The 22,968-nt window shown below is 42.1% G+C and overlaps 1 protein-coding gene across 1 annotated transcript in view; it reads left to right on the top strand.

Moving 5' to 3' along the window:
* Positions 1 to 7,150: 7,150 nt before the first annotated feature.
* LOC310637643 (uricase-like) overlaps positions 7,151 to 22,968 on the top strand; it is a gene marked incomplete at both ends in the record, with an annotated part of 65,207 nt that continues 49,389 nt past the window's right edge. Inside the window, one exon of the mRNA XM_083358146.1 lies at positions 7,151 to 7,384. Coding sequence (XP_083214272.1) covers positions 7,151 to 7,384 — 234 coding nt within the window. The remainder of the gene's footprint in view (positions 7,385 to 22,968) is intronic.

Genomic DNA, 22,968 nt, shown 5'->3' with positions numbered 1-22,968 from the left:
ACATGAAGTTGTACACCTTAGTTATGTCAAGGTAATTATAATTTAGTAGCTGACTGGCAGAAGTGATATATAGAGCCTTGGTGGCAAACCTATGGCAAGCGTGCCACAGGTGGCACGCAGAGCCCTCTCTGTAGGCACGCGTGCCATCATCCCAGTCCTAGGCCTTCAGCTGGATTTTATAAAACCTTTTCACTTTAGGTCTCCAACGCCTTGTGCAAAAAAGAAAAAGGAAAAAAAAGGTTCAATTAATCAATTTCAACTTCTTGCAGGAAAAAAAAGATCTCGCAAAGTTGGAATTGATTGAACTTTTTAGTCCCATCCAGTCTGCCATTACTGGTGCAGCCCACCCACCCAATGGATGATGCCCACCCAATTGGCCACACCCACACGCCCACACGGCACCCGACGATAGATAAGTGGGTTTTGGGTTGCATTTTGGGCACTCGGTCTCTAAAAGGTTCGCCATCACTGATATAGAGAATGAGTCAGTGGAGTATTTTGGGGGGTAGTATCCCTTTAAGAGACTGTGCCTGAGGAGAACAGCAGTTGGAATCTTTAGCTCATTTGAACTGTTGGTATATGACTACCTTGTATTCTGTATGCTCCCTGGATGTTGTTGTTCCATACTGTATATTAAACCACAGCTCTTTTAACAAACCAGGTATCCCTAGACCACGTTGCTAAGATCTGTAGCTTTAGAATGCTTCAGAAGAAGAGGTGGTGTTAGTGCCCCACCCACTCAAGCTTCCATGCCATAGGTCAGTGCCTACTTGAGATCTGTGCAGGGTCTGGTTCCTACTTAAAGAACCTTTAATGGTTCTCATGGGGAAAAAGAGCCAGCATGCATAATTTGGTAATAGGTAATAGTTACACCAGTCAAAATGTGTCAGACTAGTGAGAGTATTTTTAAATTCTCAAGAATTTTTTAATCTAATGCAGGGGTGTCAAACTCAATTTCATTGAGGGCCACATCAGCATTGCAGTTGCCCTCAAGGGGCCGGGTGGGTGTGGCCTGGGTGGGCGTGGCCTACTGGGTGGGCATGGCTAGAGTGCGTATGGCCTACTGGGTGGGCGTGGCCAGCTCTACATCGTTCGCGTCAAGGGTGCCTATGGGGGCCTGGGCAGGAGTGGGACAGATCTGAGGGTCTCTGGCAGGAGGAGGGTCTCTGGACCAGGGCCAAGGCAGTGGGGGCCGTTCCCTCACTGTTTCCAGGATGGCTTCGCGGGCCGCATGAAACCACTTTGCAGGCCGAATCTGGCCCCCGGGCCTTGTGTTTGACATGTCTGATCTAATGCTACAGGTAGTCCTCAGCTTACAACCACAACTGAGCCCAAACTTTTTGTTATTAAGTGAGATCCTTGACTTTTGCCCGATTTTACGACCTTCCTTGCCACTGTCGTTAAGTGAGTTACTGCAGTTGATAAGTTAGTAACCTGGTTGTTAAGTGAATCTGGCTTCCCCCTTGACTCTGCTTGTCGGAAAGTTTCCCTGGGACACCGCCACCGTCATAAATATGAACTGGGTGCCAGGCATCTGACTTCTGATCACGTGACCATGGGGATGCTGCAACGGTCACAAGTGCGAAAAACGGCCATAGCTCACTTTTCTTCAGTGTACTGTAACTTCAAACAGTGACTAAATGAACTGTTGTAAGTGGAGGACTACTCGTAGAAAGTTGGGAGTAGAGATAAGAGGGCAATAGAAACGGTAAGAAAAAAAAATACTTAATGCTCTATTTCTCAGAATACTAACTGTAGTATTAGATAGGTTTAGATAGTTCCTTCCAGGTTTTGCAGGGATTAAGGACAAGCCATAAGAACTAATAGATGATCTGTACTTTTAGAAACATAGATAAAATAAATCAGCTGTTACTTAGTTCAGTCTCCAGGATGGTTTGATAAAAGTAGCTCATGCAGTTATCTAAGCCTTGTTAAATGCAGTCAGATTGATATTAAGATGTTTGTATCTTTTTTGCCCTCATCCTGATAGGTATACTCTACATTTTTATCTGTTGCAGTAGGTGGGAAAGTCTACAGTGTTTGCTGCTCACAAAGTTCTTCCTGTTATCTCTGTTTAGAAATTCCACATTCATTCTGAGCAACATGTGGATGATTAGGCCTTAACACTTTCTGATGTGACTACATGTATTTATAATTACTTTTCTCTCTCTTAAAAGCAAATTCTTTTGTCTTCCTTGCATTGCACAAAATGCACAGCACGTATAGAACATGAAACGTAAATTCGATTAAATGGTGTGATTAATGGACTTGGGTGTCAACAGTTGAAGAATTCATAAGGATCTGCTATTAATCCCCACCCTCTTTTTTGTTGTTGTTCAAGACAGACTCTTGATAGAATAATTGCAGAAGTCTTTTCATGTTGAAAGTAATGCAAACTCATGAACATAATTTGATGACACAACGAGGCCACTAAAGACTCCTCACCATAATAGAAATAGGCAGAGATAAAATTAGCCATCCCATTCAGGGAAGTTATATAATAAAGAATTAAATGAAATGAGAACTAAATTAAAGCTACATAGAGGACTGGTGTGTCTCCTACTAATTCAGCGGACAGAATGTTCTGTCTTTGAAATTACCATCCTGAGTAGAAAAGGGAAAACCTTTGCAGCAAACGAACTTCCCAGCAGGAAGCAACTACTAGTACATAAATAACACAAATTCAAGGATAATTTGTGTCTGGGAAATTTGTGTCTATTCTCCTCTTTCAGTGACAGGGAACAAAGGAAAATTGTCTGCAATATATGAAAAGGAAGTTCCAAGGAGAAGGGGAAATTAATGTGAAACTCTACGGTTCCGCCTTGTTTGTTTACTAGTTTATCGCTTTTTAGGGCTCACTGCAGATGCAAATTAGAAATTGTTATGTCAGTAGCTTTGTTGCAAAGAAGGTTCCTTTGAAGCGGGAGATTCGGGTGCAATTATTGGTTAATGTTGTAAAGGCGGGAAAACCCGGGCTTTGGATTGGATACAGTTCAAACAGCTCGAGTATATAAGCCGGAGTTATTTTGACAGTTGTCAGTTGACATATGTGTATTAATAAACCTTATTGCTGTTAACCCTCACTGAGTCATTCGTCTGTCTGGACCAAACAACTGGCGACGAAGGTGGGATTGACGGTGGACTAGTGAAGGATCGGCGACTAACAGCTGCGCGTAAGGCAGTAAATTTTAAAAAAGAAAATTCACAGTCAACTGCAAGCGGCCGCGGCGGAATCAACAAACCTCTGAATGGCGCAAATTGGTTCTTTAAAAGAATTCGATCCAAACTACCCAGAGGACTGGGAAGAATATGTGGGACAGGTCGAAGGGTTTTTGCTCGTGAACGGCATAACCGACGACCGAAAAAAGGCGGCTGCCTTACTAACTATTTGTGGCACACCTGTGTACCGGGTTGCTGTGGGACTTTGTCAACCATTGCCGGTGTCAAGCGTTTCGTATGCTGACTTACTGGCCAAATTAAAGGTACATTTTACGCCAAGAAGATCAGAACTCTTTTGGCGGCGCATTTTCGAAAAACGAAATCAGAGACCGGGTGAGTCAATAACAAAATTCGTTGCTGCAGTTAGAGAAGCAGCGGTACGTTGTAAATATGACAATTTAGAAATAAGGATCCGTGACAGAGTGGTGCTGGACTTGCGAGACGAGCAGTTACAAAATAGAATTATCGCTAAGCCCACCGGCGACTTGCAAGAAGTCCTTGACGAACTTTTGACGTATGAATCCACTGGGTATCGCGACCCCCCCCCCACAATAGCATGGCTGCTTCTTCCGAAATTAACCAAGAAAGCCTTGTGGACAGTGGGGAGGTGGACCAACAATGGGAAGCCGACATAGCCGAAGTCACCAGAAGGTTTGGAAAAATGGCGGCAAAACCATCCCGCAGCGAAGGACCAGAACCGAGTCGCCGATTCCAAACAACAACACCACAACGACAACCAACAACACCACAACGACAACCGAGAGATATTCCAACAAGACCGCGCGACAGCGACAACAGATGTGGTAGCTGCGGGGGCAACCATCCCCGAGCAACATGCAGATTCCGCTCTGCCAGATGCAGATTGTGCGGAAAGACCGGCCACATTCAAGCCATTTGCAGGGGTCGTGCACGCGACAATCGTCTACACGAAATCGACGTTTGGGCCGAAGGTAAGGTAACCCCTTACTATAGTGGCAAGGAGACCCCTAGACCTTGGGCACAATACCCCAACCGTGGGGAGGTGGCGCGAGTCAATCACGTAGGGAAAGGAAAAATAAACCATATTTTGGGACCCAAATTAAAAATCTCAGTCCAGTTGCAAGGAATTCCTTGCAAAATGGAAATTGATTCTGGGGCCTCAGTGTCCATAATTTCTAGAGAGACCCTTAAACAAATTGAACTTAAAAGTGGTCGTAAAATTCCACTTAGTTCAACCAAAATTCAATTGGCTGATTTCCAAAAAACCCCAATAAAAATTAAGGGAAAAGTTACCCTTAAACTTAAATATAAGGGGTTTAATGGATTCTTAGACTTAATAGTAACAGAAGGCCATAGAACTAGTTTAATAGGCCTTAACTGGTTTCCTGCCCTGGGAATTTGGGTCGGGGGAATAAACACCATTAATAATAATAAGACCCTCAAATCTGTCTGCGATGAATTCGCAGACGTATTTGATGGGTCTTTGGGTAAATATAAAGGGCCCCCAATTAATTTTAATTTAGACCCAGCAGTTAAACCCATCAGGCTTAAGGCCCGATGGGTGCCTTTCGCCCTTAAGCAAAAAATCGAGGCCGAGCTCGATAAGCTTGTAGGCCAAGGCGTTCTAGAACCGGTCGAGGGTGGCTTGTGGGAGACGCCAATCGTCACACCCCTTAAACCAAATGGAAATGTGAGGATTTGCGCTGATTACAAAGCCACCATGAACCTCGGAATGAAAAAGCATGCTTACCTGGTCCCGACGGTGAAGCAGGTCCTCGCCACGATACAGGACGGCGCCATATTTGCCAAGTTAGACTTGGCGCAGGCGTATTTTCAACTTACTGTTTCCAGGGAAGCTGCTGAAGCTCAAACTATTGTTACCCACAAGGGGGCGTTCCGAGTCCACAGACTGCAATTCGGTATTGCAGCAGCTCCAGGCATCTTCCAGGAGGTGATGGAGAGGACCTTAAAGGGCATACCTGGTGTATGCCCTTACTTTGATGATGTTCTAATAGCTGGAAGAAATGAAGAAATTTTAGCTGAGCGTCTGGAACAGGTATTGGGAAGATTTAGGGAGGCTGGACTTAAATTAAAAGGGGAAAAATGCTGTATAGGAGTTAAATCCACAGAATTCTTAGGATTTAGAATAGATAAAAATGGAATTCACCCTACAGCTGATAAAATTAAGGCAATTAAATTGGCACCAGAACCAAAAAACAAGGCTGAATTACAAGCCTTTTTAGGGTTAGTCAATTTCTATCATACATTCTTGCCACACAAAGCTGCCATCGTGGAACCATTACACAGACTATTAGATAGAAAAACCCCATGGCAGTGGCAAGAAAAACATAGAGTCAGTTTCCAAACCTTAAAAGATATTCTATCAAGCCAATCCACAGTTACTCATTTTATTGAGAACAAACCGATCTATTTAGCTTGTGATGCTTCACCTTATGGTGTGGGGGCTGTTATCAGCCACATGGATAGTCAGGGCATTCAAAAGCCAATTGCATACTATTCCAGGACGCTTACTAAAGCTGAACGGAATTATGCACAAATTGATAGAGAAGCATTAGCTATTGTGGCAGGAGTAAAAAAGTTTCATGATTACCTTTATGGTAGGAACTTTACCATACTCACTGACCACAAACCATTATTGGGACTGTTTACCACTGATAAGCAGACACCCCAAATAATGTCTCCCAGAATGCTGAGGTGGTCAATTTTCCTCTCAGCATATTCATTTTCACTGCAACATAGACCCGGTAAAGAAATGGGCCATGCGGATGCCCTTAGCAGACTGCCTTTAACCAACACCGAGGAGGACCCTGCCCCAGTTGGACAAATTATGTCATTACAGGAAATTCCTGAATGCCCCGTAACAGCTAGAGAAATAGCTGAGGCTACAAAAAAAGACCATATTCTCAATAGGATTATGACCTGGATACTTGGGGGCTGGCCAAGCACTAACCCTGATTCCAAGTACATTCCATACTTTAGGAGGAAGAATGAACTATCATCCCATTTGGGGTGTATATTGTGGGGTAACCGTGTTGTTATTCCTGAACTTCACAGGAATACAGTTTTAACTGAATTACATGAAGGTCACCCCGGAATTGTTCGAATGAAGGCATTAGCCAGAAGTCATTTGTGGTGGCCGGGGCTTGATAAAGATATTGAAGAATGCGTTTCAGGGTGTTATCTGTGTCAGCGATCTAGACCAGAGCTGGCACATGCACACACACATAAGTGGGAATTGGCCAGGAATCCTTGGTCTAGGATTCACATTGATTTTGCAGGGCCATTTCAAGGCCTAACCTTCCTAGTTGTGGTGGACAGCTTCTCTCGGTGGCTGGAGGTAGTGCCTGTTAATTCAATGTCATCTGGTAGAACAATACAGGTTTTAAGGGGCCTCTTTGCCACTCATGGGTTACCTGATGTGATTGTATCTGATAATGGGCCCCAATTCACCTCTGCTGAATTTCAGGATTTCCTCAGGGCCAACTCGATTAGACACGCAACATCAGCACCTTTCCACCCGTCCACCAATGGCTTGGCTGAACACAACGTGAGAACCACCAAAGACGCCTTGAAACGAATCATCCGTGGCGACTGGCACCAAAGACTTGCAGACTTTTTGCTGACTCAACACACAACCCCTTGCACGGCTACCGGGAAAAGCCCGGCAGAAATGAGGTGGGGCAAACGGCTAACCACTAAACTGGACAGGTTACATCCTGACAAACTACCCTCAAGTGCTGAACCTGACATCCCAAACAGGTCCTTCAACATTGGAGACTTAGTTTGGGCCAGAAACTATGGACAGGGGGACAAATGGGTTCCTGGGGTAGTCACTGACATAATGGGGCCGTTGTCTTACACCATTGAGGGGGAAGGGAATAGAGTAAGTAAAAGACACATTGATCAATTAAGGAAAAGGGTTGCCGGAAGTATGCCAGTCGATGGGGGTCAAAACGTACATGGGGGCATTACTGCATCTTGTCTTAATCAAAACAACTTGCCAGTTAGTGGAGATGTGGAAACTCAACCCAGTGTGGCTGCTGCAAACCCACAACATTGTCAAATCGATTGGGAGCTGTCCCCTATGAACAGGCCTGCAGTAACTGAGCAACAACAACAGACACAACAGCAATCACAATCAGTCAGTAGTGAATTTTCAGAGCCTGTAACCCAAAATTCCAGACCTATAAATATCAGCCAGTCAGTTAACAATGACATAAGTAGCCAACCCAATAGATACCCATCTAGGGTCCATAGGCCACCCAAATACTTGAGAGATTACGTCAACAAATAACATCAACTGGGGGGGAAGGGGTGTTATGTCAGTAGCTTTGTTGCAAAGAAGGTTCCTTTGAAGCGGGAGATTCGGGTGCAATTATTGGTTAATGTTGTAAAGGCGGGAAAACCCAGGCTTTGGATTGGATACAGTTCAAACAGCTCGAGTATATAAGCCAGAGTTATTTTGACAGTTGTCAGTTGACATATGTGTATTAATAAACCTTATTGCTGTTAACCCTCACTGAGTCATTCGTCTGTCTGGACCAAACAGAAATGACATTATCTGGACTGCCCATCACATTCATTGAATAAGGAAGTGGTTCTCAACCTGTGCTCTGCGGACCCTTGGGCGGGGACAATGTTGTCACAGGCGATCCCGCAATGGCTGGAAGAATGGTTATGATTTAAATCTTGAATTAATTTTTGGTGGTCTGTGGCCATGGTTCATGGCCACAAAAGATATTTTAAGGGGTCTGCGATGAAGAAAAGGTTGAGCACCACTTTTATTTCCTTAAGAACTCCTGGAATAAAATGTACTAGATACTCCATTTGCTGTAGCCATCTTAGCTATCCTCCCCACCATGTGTACATAATTAAAACTACTTTAGATATAAAAGCTGCTCCCAGAATTGCACTGTTCCCTAATAAAGTTAGAATTTATTTCTCTATTCTCTTTCAACTGATCATCACTGTGAAGCATGCCGTAAGAAGGTGGTTTCTAAAATCATCCTGTTCTTTATTTCTTAATCATATAAAAAAATGGGAAAAGATGTTGTGATTCAGGGTCAGCCTGTGGGTTCGGCAGTTGGGTCAGACGACTCAGAGGAGGAGGAGGGGGATGTCGAAGAGCTTGCTGAGGGGATTGGACAGCTTGATGAGAGCCCCCAGCAAGCTGGCCCTGTTCAAGGACACCCGACGCAGGAGGCAGTCAGTCAGGAGTAAACAGAGGAAGGCAATGGGGCACCTCGGAAGGAGGCACAGAGAGGCCACGCCCTGAAATGTATTTAAGGGGAATGTGTGGGAGGGCTGGTTTGCTGAAGGCAACCGCTTGGATTGTTCCTGCTTCTTAGCTCATGTTTTATGGTTGGTGTCTTGTCTTACTCTGTTTAATATGAATAAATTTGGCAGGCGTTATTCCAGCCTCTTGCCGTTTCTAAAGGGGTTGTCCCTGCCTTTTCTGCAGGGCCGGTAGCAGTCTGGTACAGAACAAAAGAATCCTTCCTCTCACACCTTGTGTCTGTGTGTTTTGCATCATTTGGGAAGATGTGTACATTTGACACTTTTCTGTCAACACAGTGGACAGGACTCGATGTAATTGGCCACTCCTGGCACTGTCTGGCTTTTCCTTTTTTTCCCAGCCTGTTTCTTCTCCAGATCCAGAAGTTTGCTTCTTAAAAACAACTTTCAGTTTTTCAGTTGTGCGCTCCTAGTACTAAAGCAGATAAAAACCCTGTTTTTGCAAAATGATTGTGTGAACTAATCCATTTCCACCATTCAGAGTGTATTTTCAATGTATTCATTTTGAAAAAAATGCCTACAAATTGATCTCTTTTTCACCAGTTGCTGTCTGCTGTTTCTAGTTCTTTCCCAACCCTTCTTGTCCAAATAATTAACTCAGACAAATTTATAAACTTGTGTATAAAGCAGATTGCATGCTGAAAGTGATTCTTTCGAATTTGATTTGAAGTTGTAAAATGACTGTACTGTATGAAGGAAGAATGAATATATCAAGGAGAAGGCTGAGAAAGACAGGATGGAATATCCTCAAAAAGAGAGGTGAGAAGTTTAAAGAAGAGATGGTGTATGATATATAGAAAAAGATGCTACACTGGATATACAAATCAAACCAGCTGATGTCTTAATAGTTAAAAGGGATATACAAATAATGGTATATGGAGCAGTGTATGGATATGGTGGAAGCAAGATTAATTTACAAGAATAGACAAATATGGAGAGAAATGATGCTGATTTAGCTATATATATTTTTAATCATACCTTTAATTTCTTTGAGATATTTTTTACTCCATTTCTATGCCCTGTATAAAGTAGACATGGTAGTTTGATTTAAACTGTTATGTAAATTTGAATAACCAAGTTTAATAATAAATTTGTCACGTTCAGAGAATGAGTGACACAAAATCTGGGAGTTAATCAGCTTGTGTGTTCCACTATCCTTGTCACAATGCTGTACTTGTGGATTCCATGCAAAGTTCATTTGTTTGTTTATTAAATTTTTATGCTGTCCATTTCCTCTATAAAGTGACTCTGTGCGACTTGCAAGTTATAAAATAAGTAAAAAATAATAATTAAAACATTAAAACTTCATAGATTATGATTATAAAACTATAGTGAAACCAGAACCAAGAGACGGGTGGGATGGGGATGAGGTCTTAGCCCATCAGCCACCTCCAGCAGTGAGTACCCCCCCCTTGGGGCCCCAGGCCAACTGGCAAAGTCAAGTCTTGATACCCTAACAATTGATGACAATTGAGCTAGTTTTAGTTGGTTCCACCAACTTCTCATCTCTAAACTTTTTTTAAGAGATATGCCTCCGATATATTGCTGCTGGTATAAAAGTATACATTTAATTTTTAGTATATTTCTCTTTAGAGTTTTGCTTTTTATTTCCAACTCTGCTTAGTTGTCCCTATTTCTGAAAAGTGGTTCAGTCTGGATCGTTCATTTCCCTCCCTAAGCCCCACACTTTTGAGAGTTGAAGCAGCAGCAGCCAAGCAAGGCACCGCAACAGTGTAAGAATACATACTATACAAATCAGTTCATTAATCAAGATAGAGTCTATGGTTGTACAAATACTGCTGGGTTCCATAAGCACCAGCCATCATAATCAGTTTTCAAGTATGATAGCAGCTGGCTTATAGAAAGCAAGATGTTCCATATCCCTGAATTAAAGTCCTTCTATGATTGCTATTAAAATGCAAATAGAAGTAGAAAGACTTTCAATTAATTATTATATTGCCTGCATGCAGTTGACTTTTTTGGTTGTTATGTATAACTTCCCTATATTAACTAATGAACATTTTTGGGGATAAACAGCAAAAGGATGATTTAGAATGTTGACTTTGGAAAGTTACTAATGGACTAAAAGTCCAGATGGATTTGAAATAAGATTTCTGAAATTAATTATAATAACCCTTCCCATGGAAAACAGCTGTTGTTTTGAATTCTTTAAAAAAATAACGATAGGTTGAGGCTTTGAAGGTTGGACACTGGAGGGAACCAGAAGGAATTAAAGATTGCAATTAAAAGAGTAGAACACTTCACATTTGACTTACTAATACAGAGTGGAGCAAAATATTTTAACATTGGACATATTGAAGGCAATTTGTGAATGATGGATCCAGACATTAACTACAGAGTATCTGCCATTATAAATAGACTGTGTTTAAAAGATGTTATAGAAGACAGATAATTTTTACCAGACAAGACTGATTTGAAAGTGGATTTAAAAATGATACAGCTACAAGAACGACATAGAAAAAGATGCTACACTGGATATGCAAATCAAACTAGCTGATGTTTTAATAGTTAAAAGGGATATAGAAATAATAAACCAAAAGAATGACCTGGATAATTTTCCTATAGTGAATTTACAAAAGAAGCCTGTAAAAGAATTCACAAGAAGAAACAAAGAAAAAAATGAAAAGAAATCAAGTTGTAGCACATTGTTTAAAAGGGTTAAAGACCATTTTTAAAAACTTTTAACAAAGGAGGGAATACAAAGTTGGTTTATTTGTGTTATCTCTGGTAACCCTTACTGGACCTTTGCAAACCAGGACTGAAGAGAATAACAAGGCTTTAAGGATTTGTTTATACTTAACAGATAGGATATGGGGAAAAGGGATTATTTGTTTTATTTTTTAGAGAATGTAACAAAGTACCAAAATAGTTTATACTTGCTCCGATGAAAGTTACAGTATATTGGATTTTTTTCTCTCTCACTATATTCTATTTTTTCTTTCTTTTCTATTTTTCTTTCTATTTTTTCTTATTTTCTCTTCTCTTACCGGTAATTTTTTCTTTTTATTCTTCTAATTTTTAGTTTTATCCTTTTAATGGCAATGTTTAATAAGATTATTAAAAAAGCAAATAGCTATATGTGAGGATTTTTCAGCCTGGTAATATTAGTTGTGAAAAAGAATCTTACAATAGTAGTTGATACAAAATGAGTAGGAATTAGCAGTGTGATATGGTTGAAAAACCCCCCACAAATGCTCCTTTAGGCTGCATTGACACAAAAATATGGTCAGACCCTACCTCAAATCTTGTGTTCATTTTGTGCCAGCACACTTTAAGAAAGATTCAGAGAGACTGGAAAAAGGGATCAGAGAAAAGTATTGAGGATGACCAGTTAAACTAGGAACTAAGTCTTATGAAAACAGATCGAGAGAACTGGCCCCTGCTTTGCTTGAGAAGGGAAGATTGAACGGGGTTCTGACAGCACTTTTATTATTTATTTTCAATTATTTAAATAATTTATAAGGCAGCCCAGCTCATAGTTTGTATCCCTGGCCAATGTACATTGATTAAAAATAAAATACAAAAAAGTAAATAAATACTTAAAAAACAATATGGCAAATCCCAATAAAGATATGGTGACATACTCAAGGCTGGGTATAATAAGCACCGATTCTCACAACAGTGCTCTTATCATCTTAATCTGATTTATGGATTGGGAGGGGCTGCCCTTCCCAGGAGGCTGATTTTCTTCTTTTTTCCTTTTCATTTTTGGGTCACTAGTGTCAATGATAAACACCAGTGTCACTAGTGTTTATCACTTATTTCTAATCCTGCTTCTACTAAAATCACATTTCTTTTGAATTGGGCAAGAGTCATTCGATGTAAGGATAGATTAAGATTGGACCTAAAGAGGCTTTTTTCCTATTTTGCACTTATTCATGAAACCCAATCAGTACCCCAGCCAGAAAGTTATGTAGGTCCTGATCAGCCACTAACAGTTTCTTGGTGATGTAAACTTAAAGCTTCCAGCAAAATAACCTTACCAGGATTTGTGTGTAAACTGGTCTCACAAGCTTAGGGAAGCGTGCTAAGAAAACACTAATTATTATACAAAATGGATGCCAGGCTTCTAATTATTTCTTTCACATGCAACCACTGTGTAGCATCACTAAGGGTTTGTTTTTATATTTTTAATTTAGCCAGTAAGTGTTGCTGGCTACGCCTACCACGTAGAAGAAAGCAGGGCCTTGATAATGATAGGATGGAAAAAGAGCCATTTTGACATGCTTTCTGGACCATCGTTTGCTCCATAGGGAACGTATTCAGGATGAAAAATGTGGCTGTCTTTCTCCTGTACTATTCTCCATTTCTGATTACACAAAATTTATAAACTTTATATATTTATAAATATATATCAGGACAGAGAATGGGCGTTATCTGACTGCTTCTGCTGGCTGTCTATGCTGGGCTGAGCAATATAGCAATATATCCCTGTCAATTGGAACGTTTTGAATGTTTTTATATTTTTGTTTTTGTAGTGTTGTAAGCTGTCAGGAGTCTCTTGGGACAGTGAGATGGGCAGCATTTAAATTTAAGAAATAAATAAATAAATAGCCACCCATCACTATGTTGCTCTAAACAGACACAATTATGCCCTGGATCATAGGAACTGCTGCTGCAGCAATTAATTAATTAATTAATTTCTTACCTCTCATAAGAGACCTAAAGAGGGTTGATAAAAGTGAAGTTTCATTTCTATGGATGGGCTTATGTTCACCTCCGCTTGGCTATTCAGGGGACTGGAGAAATATGAAAAGAAAGTGTGGGGGGAGACATGGGGCAAGACCTCCTTTTGGTAATCTTATAGACTTTGATTGCGTCACTATAGATTTTCTTCATTGGCTTGGAGAATAAGTAGAAAAAATTTTTAAATAGAAAATGACAGTAGGGAATGCATGCAAAGTCTGTTTTCTTGGAATTCTTGGAAACAGTTTCATCAATAATGGTCATAGCAAGAGACATTTTCTTGTGTGTAACAAATGTCTTACATCTCTGTGTTCTGGTTTCTACTGTCCCGTTGTTTGCATATGTGTATGTCTGTGCACTGGGAAGCATAAGACCAGCTGCATACACTTGGCTGAGGATCACATGACCAGAAAAGGGAGGGGCAGTCATTTGCATTCTGAGCAACTGCCCAATTGCCCTCCCCAAAAGGGGCTTAGTTGTTTGAACTGAGCTGGACATGATCCATTTTGAATCCAGTTTTTCTTTTGCCACTCTCTCCCCTGCACTAAATTTGGTCTGGTTCTGTTCAGTTTTGGAGAATTATCCTGCAGATGGAGAGTCGACAGAGTCTGAAGCCAACACAAATTCAGCTATCCTTATTTGTGTGCTTTAAATATGCAGCTGTGAGCCACTTGACCAATACAGGGAAGACTGGATATGCTTTGAGAACACAAAATGTTGGGCCTCCTCCAGACTGGGCCACCAAGGAATATGACTGACAGCAGTGACGGTGACTATTCCAAGTGACTAGTTTATCCCTCTGAATTATGATGTAGCAGCCTTTTTCCTGGTGATCATATCAAGAGAACTTTTCTGGCAGATAAAGATGGTGTATACACATCACACTAACATAGTCACTTCCTCAAAGACAATGATACACATACATGTAGAAAATAAATAAGGTTTAGTTTTAAATGAGGAGAGGAGAACCAATTTTTGCTTCTTCTGTTCAGTAATTGGATCCACTGAACAGTTGTGACACCCTTTTTAGGTGCTGGACTATAATTCTGATCTGGTTATTAGATCTGTAGACTGGGAATGGTGAGGCTGACTCTCCATCCAACACAGAAGATACCAAGCTACAAATACAACCTTAGTGAAAATCATTTTGTGATGTGCTATAAAAGGCATTCCAAAGATATCCCAAACAGGAATTTGGACTCCCAAAGAAGAAAAATAATTTGTCCCTTTGTGTGGTTTCAAGTTCTATCTCAAATTAATTCACCATTCCATCTAAAACAGAACTGTAGAAAACAGGATGCTCCTGGCTAATGATCTCTCATGATGCAAGTTGGGAGTCTCCATTCCTGCCCCCTGAGTTTAGCTGTGGGATGATAGCCAGATAGCTCCTCTCCGTTCCATCCTCCTATAATTAATTGAGGTATTTGTGGATAGCCTCTTCTTTTCCAAAATGAGAAATGCTGTGGCTCAACCTACTTGAAAGCTACACCCCATTGACTCTCGCTGCTGTGCTAACACTAGCAGTTTGATCTACAGATATATCATGCTACAGATATATATCATACTTTAAAGTTTAACCTGTTTATTCATGCTGATCAAGCTGTTATTAAGAATCTAAGAGAAGAAAAAGCCATTCTCAAGAACAGGTCTACATGGATTCATGGGCTGAGACACTGTTTCTAAGCTGATACGGTACAGAACGTGTCAATTGTCTAATTCTTCCAAAGTCATTCTCCTTTCAGTTTTCCCCCCTCATTTTTTTCCAGAGGATACTGGAGCAGAAATGCCATGGTACAATTCCAGCATGGTGGATTGACAGTCCTCTAATGGGATCATAAGCCAAACCAAATCTTAGCCAACCGGGCAAAAGGAAAGCTCAGCCAAGCTCAGGATCTGTTGGAATTGGGTCAGCTTGTAGTAGCTACCCATAAACTTTGTTACTGAGGCAGCATACAAGTAGATTGATGAATAAATAAAATAAACACATAAACAAACCGTCTCCAAATAAAGCTGTCCCTCTATCTTATTTACTTCTTTCACAGACTTCGAAACAAATCTTAAGCATTAGGACTGGAGTGTTATAGCTGACAGAAGACAAGATGAGGCCAATCCAATAATGTCAGACTTGGGCAGAGCCAATTGTACTTTACTTATTTACTCTGCTTATGTGCCACCTAATTTGAGCAGACTCAGCAGTTTACAATGCAATACTCGTGCAACATAAAACCACAAGTAAAATCTGAGTAAAAACATGCATAATGTCAGGCTTCCATTTCCAAGAAGCACATTTCTCAGACCTCAAGTTGACAGCATTTTTAAGAAAGAAGGTTAAATTCATAACACAAGGATTCCATCTTATTTTCAAACATGGCTACATGGCTGAGACAGTATTTTTATGTTGATATGCTGTAGATAGAAATTTCAGTTGCCTAATTCTTCCTTATAAACAAGTAATTATGGTGGCAAAATTCTTATACATTTGTTCACACTCTTACAATGAAGGAAGTTCTCTTCCTTTGGGCAGAACGTATCCGTTGACTATTTTGGTAACTGCTAATCTCATCCATGTGAAAGGTAACTCTTAAAATCATTTGTTCAGTTTGTGTCAACACCATGCAAGCAAGACAATACTTTTAAAGGGCTTTCAAAAATTTCATTTTCTTCAAATGGAAGTCTGTTGTGGAAAACATTTACCTCTGTGTCCTACCTATCTAGCATCAAGTGGGATGAGCACATAGGACAAGCCATGCTAAAGAATATATCCTTAAGATATCTAGAAGCCAAGTAATGTCACTCTTGCTTTTCCAGATGTGAATTTGCACACAGGTAACATCTGCATGAATATATTCATTAAAGAGAATCTGGAGATAGATGCAAAGGCTCATTCTATCTGAAACAGCCAAAGTCTCTTCATTGCTGCCATGTCTTTAACTACTTTGACCTTTTGTGTGACAAAATCCTATTAGTCTGTACAAGACTCTTCCTGGAGCTCTTGGCTAATTTGGCCAAAGGATAGACTAAGAAGGGTGGTTAAGGAGCTCTTTAAACACATGTGTGGTATTGAGAAAATGCATACATTTTTCCTTACTCTTTCACAGATGGGTCAGTGAAAGAAGCTAAATAATACATCACAGAGCCTTCAGTGGAATTCACTTCCCAGATGACCACTAAGAGATATCGCTCTAAAAGATGATTAAATAGTATAAACCTGTTTATGGGTATTAATGTTTTCAATTGAGAACTCATACAGCTGAGTGCTGTTGGGACCATATTCAAGCTTACCATCTGCATCTGGCTGGCCACTATAAAATAAGATACAATTAACATTTCAAAGGAATAAAATTCACAGGGGAAGAGGTAAACCACAATATACTATCCCTCCTGAATAGTCTCATCAGCAGAGGAACTGATGGCAAATTAGAAACACAAGTCTAATGAAAAACAACCCACACTAACCAAGTGCTCTATGCAACTCTATCAAAAATAGTTTGATCACTCAACACACTAAACTACAACCAACACAAACTATGAAAAGGGTAACATTACTATATAGCAGAAACATCTCAGAAATAAGCACAGCATTACTATAGCACACAACCCAATTTAAAGCTCTCCAATATGTCTTAAGTAAACCAAAAGATGAGTAGCCAAGAAGAAAAGAGGAATCGTCTACAACAGACGTGTCAAACTCATGATGTCACGTGACATCGAGTGATATATTGGAGCTTTTTCCCCATTGCTGGCAATGGGGTGGCCGTGGTTTTTTCGTGACGTGTGTGGCCCATGGGCCAGCAGTTTGACACCCCTGATCTACAACATACAATATAAGGATTGTAACAACCACTATGTAGAACAAACAGGCAGAAGACTAGCAGAGCACATCCAAGAACACCAACTAGCAGTCAGAAGATACATTGTGTTATGTATCCAGGTGAAGAGAACACATACACACTTACATAGCAGTCACCACCAGGGGGCATTGAACTATAACTGTTTTGGCGGGAACCTAGGTTTGGTGTGGTGTGTTGGGATAATAGGAAGTCCGCCAACCTTTGATGCTAGTCACCGACGATGATGCGCCTGAGTGCGTCCTTGGTCGTTCTCACCATGCGCTCTGCTTGTCCATTAGTCGATGGGTGGAAAGGCGTGGATGTGACGTGTCTAATCAAATTTTCTTTCATGAAGGCCTGCAATTCAGCAGTGGTAAATTGAGCCCCATTATCCAATACCAAGACGTCAGGCAGGCCATGTATGGCAAAAAGTCTCCTGAGCACTTGAATTGTTCTGGCCATGGTCATATTGGGGACTGGCACTACCTCCAACCATTTGGAGTGGCTATCTACCACTAATAGGAAGAGCTGTCCCTGGAATGGGCCCACGTAGTCTATGTGGACCCTGGACCAGGGTGTGTGTGTGTGGCCTCCCATTTGTGGACAGGCGCTTGGGGCATCTCAGGTCTGGACCTTTGACAATTGTAACACCCGTGTACCTGCTCTTCTATTGCCTTATCTAGCCCTGGCCACCAAAGGTAACTCCTAGCTAATGCCTTCATTCGCACTATACCAGGGTGCCCCTCATGTAAGGATTTCAGGACTCTATCCCTCAGTGTGTCTGGTATGATGACCCTACTACCCCACAGCAGGCATCCCTTATGGGCAGACAATTCATGTCTTCTTATGAAATAAGCCTGGAATTCCAAGCCTGGAGTCTTATCTTACCACCCTGTGAATACCTAAGACTGGATCCTGCTCAGGATTTTATCTGATGCAGTCTCAGTTGCTATGTCCCTTGCATGGAGAGGGCATTCCGGTAGCTCTTGGATTGCCAGTATCTGTGCAGCAGGTGCCAGATCAGGTTCTTTGTTAGTCAGGGGTAGCCTACTTAACCCATCCGCATGGCCCATTTCTTTCCCTGGTTTGTGAACCAGCTTAAAGTTGTACGCTGATAAGAATATGGACCACCTGAGCATCCTTGGGGAGAGAATTTGGGGGGTTTATTTGTCCATGGTGAATAAACCTAATAGTAGCTTATGATCTGTGAATATAGTGAATTCCCTACCATAAAGGTAGTCGTGGAATTTTTTGACCCCAGCCACTATTGCCAGGGCCTCCTTGTCTATCTGGGCATAGTTCTTCTCTGCCCCTGACAAGGTTCTGGAGTAGTATGTGATGGGCACCTGTTCCCCATTTTCCTCTAGGTGGCTCAGTACTGCGCCCACTCCATAGGGTGAAGCATCGCAAGCAATGCAGATGGGCTTTGTTTCTATGAAGTGGGTGACTGTAGACCTGCTTGAAAGTAGGGCCTTTAAGGATTGGAAGCTTTTTTCGTGGACATTGGTCCAGCTCCATGCAGCTTTCTTATCTAGGAGCCTGTGCAAAGGCTCAGCTATTGCTGCCTTGTGGGGTAAGAAGGAATGGTAAAAGTTGAGCAGCCCAAGGAAGGCTTGCAGTTCAGCCTTGCTCTTGAGAGTGGGGGCCATCTTAATTGCCCTCACTTTGGATTCTGCACGGTGGATCCCACTGGCATCTATTCTAAACCCCAAGAACTCAGTGGATGCCACCCCAATGCTGCATTTGTCCCTTTTTAATTTGAGACCTGCAGCATGTAATCTGCTTAAAACTGCCCTTAGTCTTTCAGCCAGTACTTCTTCTGTGTCCCCTGCAATGAGGACACCATCAAAATAAGGGCATACCCCTTGAATGCCCTTAAGAGTCCGCTCCATTACCTCCTGGAAGATGCCTGGTGCTACACTGACACCAAACTGCAGGCAGTTAACCTTGAAGGCTCCCTTGTGTGTTACTATTGTTTGCGCTTCTGCTGTCTCCCTGGTAACCGGCAGCTGCTGGTACGCCTGCGTGAGATCTAGCTTAGCAAAGATGGCGCCGCCTTGGAGGGAAGTGAGAACGTGGCTGACCGTTGGGACCGGGTAAGCGTGCTGGTTTAGGGCCTGATTTAACATACATTTATAGTCGGCACAGGTCCTGACCTCCCTGTTAGCTTTGAGAGGGGTGACTATGGGGGTCTCCCACTCTCCCCCTTCTACTGGCTGTAGGACTCCCTGTTCGACTAGTTTGTCTAACTCCCCTTCTATCTTGTGTTTAAGCGTGAAGAGGACTCTCCAGGGTTTAATCCTAATGGGGAGGACGCTGGGGTTTAGTTTAAAAGAGATGGGGGCCCAGTGTACCTGCCTAGCTTGTTATTGAATACGTCTGCAAATTCTTTGCAGACGGATTCGGTGCTGCTTCCCTGGGTCCTATAGATCCCTGATATCCCTTTGCCTAGTGCCTCAAACCAGTCTAGCCTGACTAGATTAGTTCTCCAGCCCTCAACTACAATAATATCCAAGTGCCCTTGGAACTTCCTAAACCGCACTGAAAGGGTGGCCTCCCCCTTGATTTTTACTGGGGTATTTTGGAAATTTGTGAGGATAATGTTTGAGGGCCTCAATTTGACCCACTGCTTGCTCCGGCCGCAAATAAGTTTAAAAGTCTCATACGATATGCCTGAGACTGCAGAGCCGGAGTCAAGCTCCATGTTACAGGGGATGCCCTGTAAATGGACGTCCAATTTAATTTTGGGTTTAAGTGGCCGGTGGGCCCCAGTTCGGCAGATGGCCCTCCAGCTTTCAAAAACTCCTATGCTAGTCGGTTTCTGGAACCTTTCTGCAACATGTCCTCTGGCTGTAGCTCATGGAGGCCCTCTCGTAAATGGCTATGGCAGACTGCTGCGATGTGGCCTGATTTTCTGCAGGCCCAACACGTGGCCGACCAGAACTTGCAGTTTGTCCGTGCGTGGTCTCCGCCGCAGCCTGCACATTTCGGGAAGGGAATTGCCTTCCGCTGGTTCTCCCAGCTTCCTCGTTGTTGCTCCCATTGTTCCAGCCTCTTCCGAACCTGGTCGATGCCGGTCTTCTCTGCTTCTCTGCTCCCGCTGTATGCAGCGTCTTCAAGGTGGATGGATCCTCCTGGACTGCTGGGTTGGGGGGTCTAGACAACTTGCCCCGTGCCACTGGCTGCCTCGTTAGCCAAGATCTCGTGCTGAGCATCTTGGAGGGTTAAGTTGGGCCTTGCAAACAGCCTCTGTTGCAGGCGCTTGTCGCGTAGGCCGAACACGAGCCGGTTGCGCAGCCTCTCATCCAGATTGGAGAACTTGCAGAGGCGGGTGGCCTGTCACAAGGCCGCGATGAACTCCGATGCCAATTCGCCTGGCAGTTGGACCCTCTGGACGAACTGGAACCGCCAGGCCAGCTCGGACATTTGTGGCTTGAAATGCTTTTCAGCTTCTTGGTGAGGTCTCGGAATGAGATGGTCTTGATCGGCGTCGGTGAGCACAGGCTTACAGCCAAGTCGTAAATGGGCCCGCTTATGCAGAGCAGGGTTGCCGCTTTCAGGCCATCTTTGGTGATCCGTTTCACCCGGAGGAAATTTCCGACCTGTCCCAGGTGAGAATCCCACCGTTCAGGGTGATGGATGTTGAATTCTCGGGGCTGTCTGATCTGTGCCATTTCTGCATCCGGCTTCTGTGAATCCTGCTTCACCGATGTGGCTGCTAGCATGGTGACTAGTCAGTCATCGAGGGGGGGGGAGATGCCTCTTTCCTCCAGCAAGCGATGCCATCCCCTAGTGACTTTCAGCTCTTATGGTGAAACAGAATCCCACCTTTGTCGCCACTGTTGTGTTGTGGATTCTGGAGAGCAGGAAGGACACCGAGACGATGAGTACAGCATGGCAGATCTTTATTCGGTGGAAGTGACTGTACTGGGGAATAGGGGTTACCTGCCCTCCTTTTATACCTGGCCAGGTGAGCAGCCAGCCAATCGGTTTGAACCACTGTTTCCCACTGAAACCTGGATTCCCGCCAAAACAGTTATAGTTCAACGCCCCCTGGTGGTGACTGCTATGTAAGTGTGTATGTGTTCTCTTCACCTGGATACATAACACATTGAAAATTTCTTAATCTCACAATAAATGAGAAGATTCAACAACAGTTTCAATTGAGAAACCAAGAGCACCCTAGTCCAACCTAAATCCAAAAATGTGAGGGAAGCTTGGTATTCAGGCAAGTCAGCTATCAACAGGCACATAGAGGTAAACCACATTTACACATCATTCAAAAGAAACAATCAGAAAATTAGAGGGGAAAGAAAAAGATCTGAACACTTCCTGACCACAATCAATCCCTAAATAAACAGGGATTAACAGAAGGATTGACACCAGACAAACAATTAAGCCCTAAGCAATACCCTAATCAAGAACTACAAATTCAAAAAACCAAGCAATAAACAATAGCCTAATTAAGGAACTACCAAGGAAGAAACAGCACCCCAACCAACACTGGTAGGGCAAGTAATTGTATATAAACAGAGAACAAACCCCATGTCCTTCTAAGGGTGAAGAGGTTATCTAGTTGAATAACAAAATGGCTGCAAGCAAACAACCATCATGGCTGCAAATGGCTGCAAGCAAACAACAATCACGGACTCTAAAATGAGAGATTTACAACACTATCATCTATGTTAGTGCTTGTTAAATTAGTTGAGGCTATATTGCATTACGGTGTTGCATACTGTAGCTACCTAACAAATTATTAGAGAAATGTGCAATTTCCTCTCATCATTTACAGTATTAAATACATAATTCCTTAGCTGGACCAAAAACCCACATATGATAACAATTAGTTTCCAGAAAGAGGCAAACATATGCAGCCCATTTATTTTTTTCTCCAAGGATCTTTTTTTTGGTCATATTATTCTAAATAGTAGTTAGAATCAAGACATACAGACACATAGACAGGAAGCTGGCAGTATGATAGCATGTGCTGCCAACAATATCTTGCTGTAAGACTTGAATGCATGACAAATAATTAATTGCTCAGTTTGATTGGTCTGCCAATATTCTTCTGAAATATTTAGTCTAGTCTGAAAACAATGCCAATCACCCCATAATTAAGTTAACTTACTTCAATCAGCATTACTGCTCTTAATGCTATCTCTTGTCCTTCATTGGGGCACATGCATTTTTAAAATGTTCTTTCCTTGAAAAAAAAATCAAATCAAGGAAACTAGAGCAAAACATCAAGCTGAGGCAAACCTATTTCTCAAAGCTATAGTACAGATGATTTTGCAGGTGTTTTGATACAAAAGCATGCAGTGAATCATTGCAACAAATAATTTCTGTAATTGATTCTTCTTATTAAAAAAAAGGCAGGGAGGAGATATACAGTATCTTTCTACTTTTTGCCAGTTTTCAGCCAGCAAGGTGGTAAAACGTGTTGGTGTGCGCCAACGGAAGCATTTAGTTCTCACGGTGTAATTCTTCATATAGATACTAGGATTTGCTTATGTGTGGCATTTTTTTTACCCCTTCCCCTTTTTCTTCTTCTCAGTTTCTAATAGGATTAGATTAATAAAATGCTGTTTCTTCTTTGAACATCTGAAAAAAGCAATACATTTAGTCATGGGTTTTTCAAAACATACATAGCAACACTGAGAAAATAATGAGTTTTGGAGGAGATGCTGTTTAGCATAAGGCACTGTGGAAGCCTCAGCCAGTGGTGTTGGGATGGCTGAATACAGCAGTGGCTGCCGAATATAGCAATAAGTCTCTGTCCTCAACTTCATTTGACAGTAAGGATGGATCTTATCAGACTGAAAGTTTTAAGTTTAAGTTTAAGTTTATTATATTTGTATACCGCCCTTCTCCTGAAGGACTCAGGGCGGTGAACAGGGCACATATAAAATACAAAGTA

This window comes from Vipera ursinii, assembly GCF_947247035.1.
Source record: "Vipera ursinii genome assembly, chromosome: 3".
NCBI lineage: Eukaryota > Metazoa > Chordata > Lepidosauria > Squamata > Viperidae > Vipera > Vipera ursinii.
Note: the sequence above shows the minus strand (reverse complement) of the source record. Positions and strands in the feature narration are given on the sequence as shown.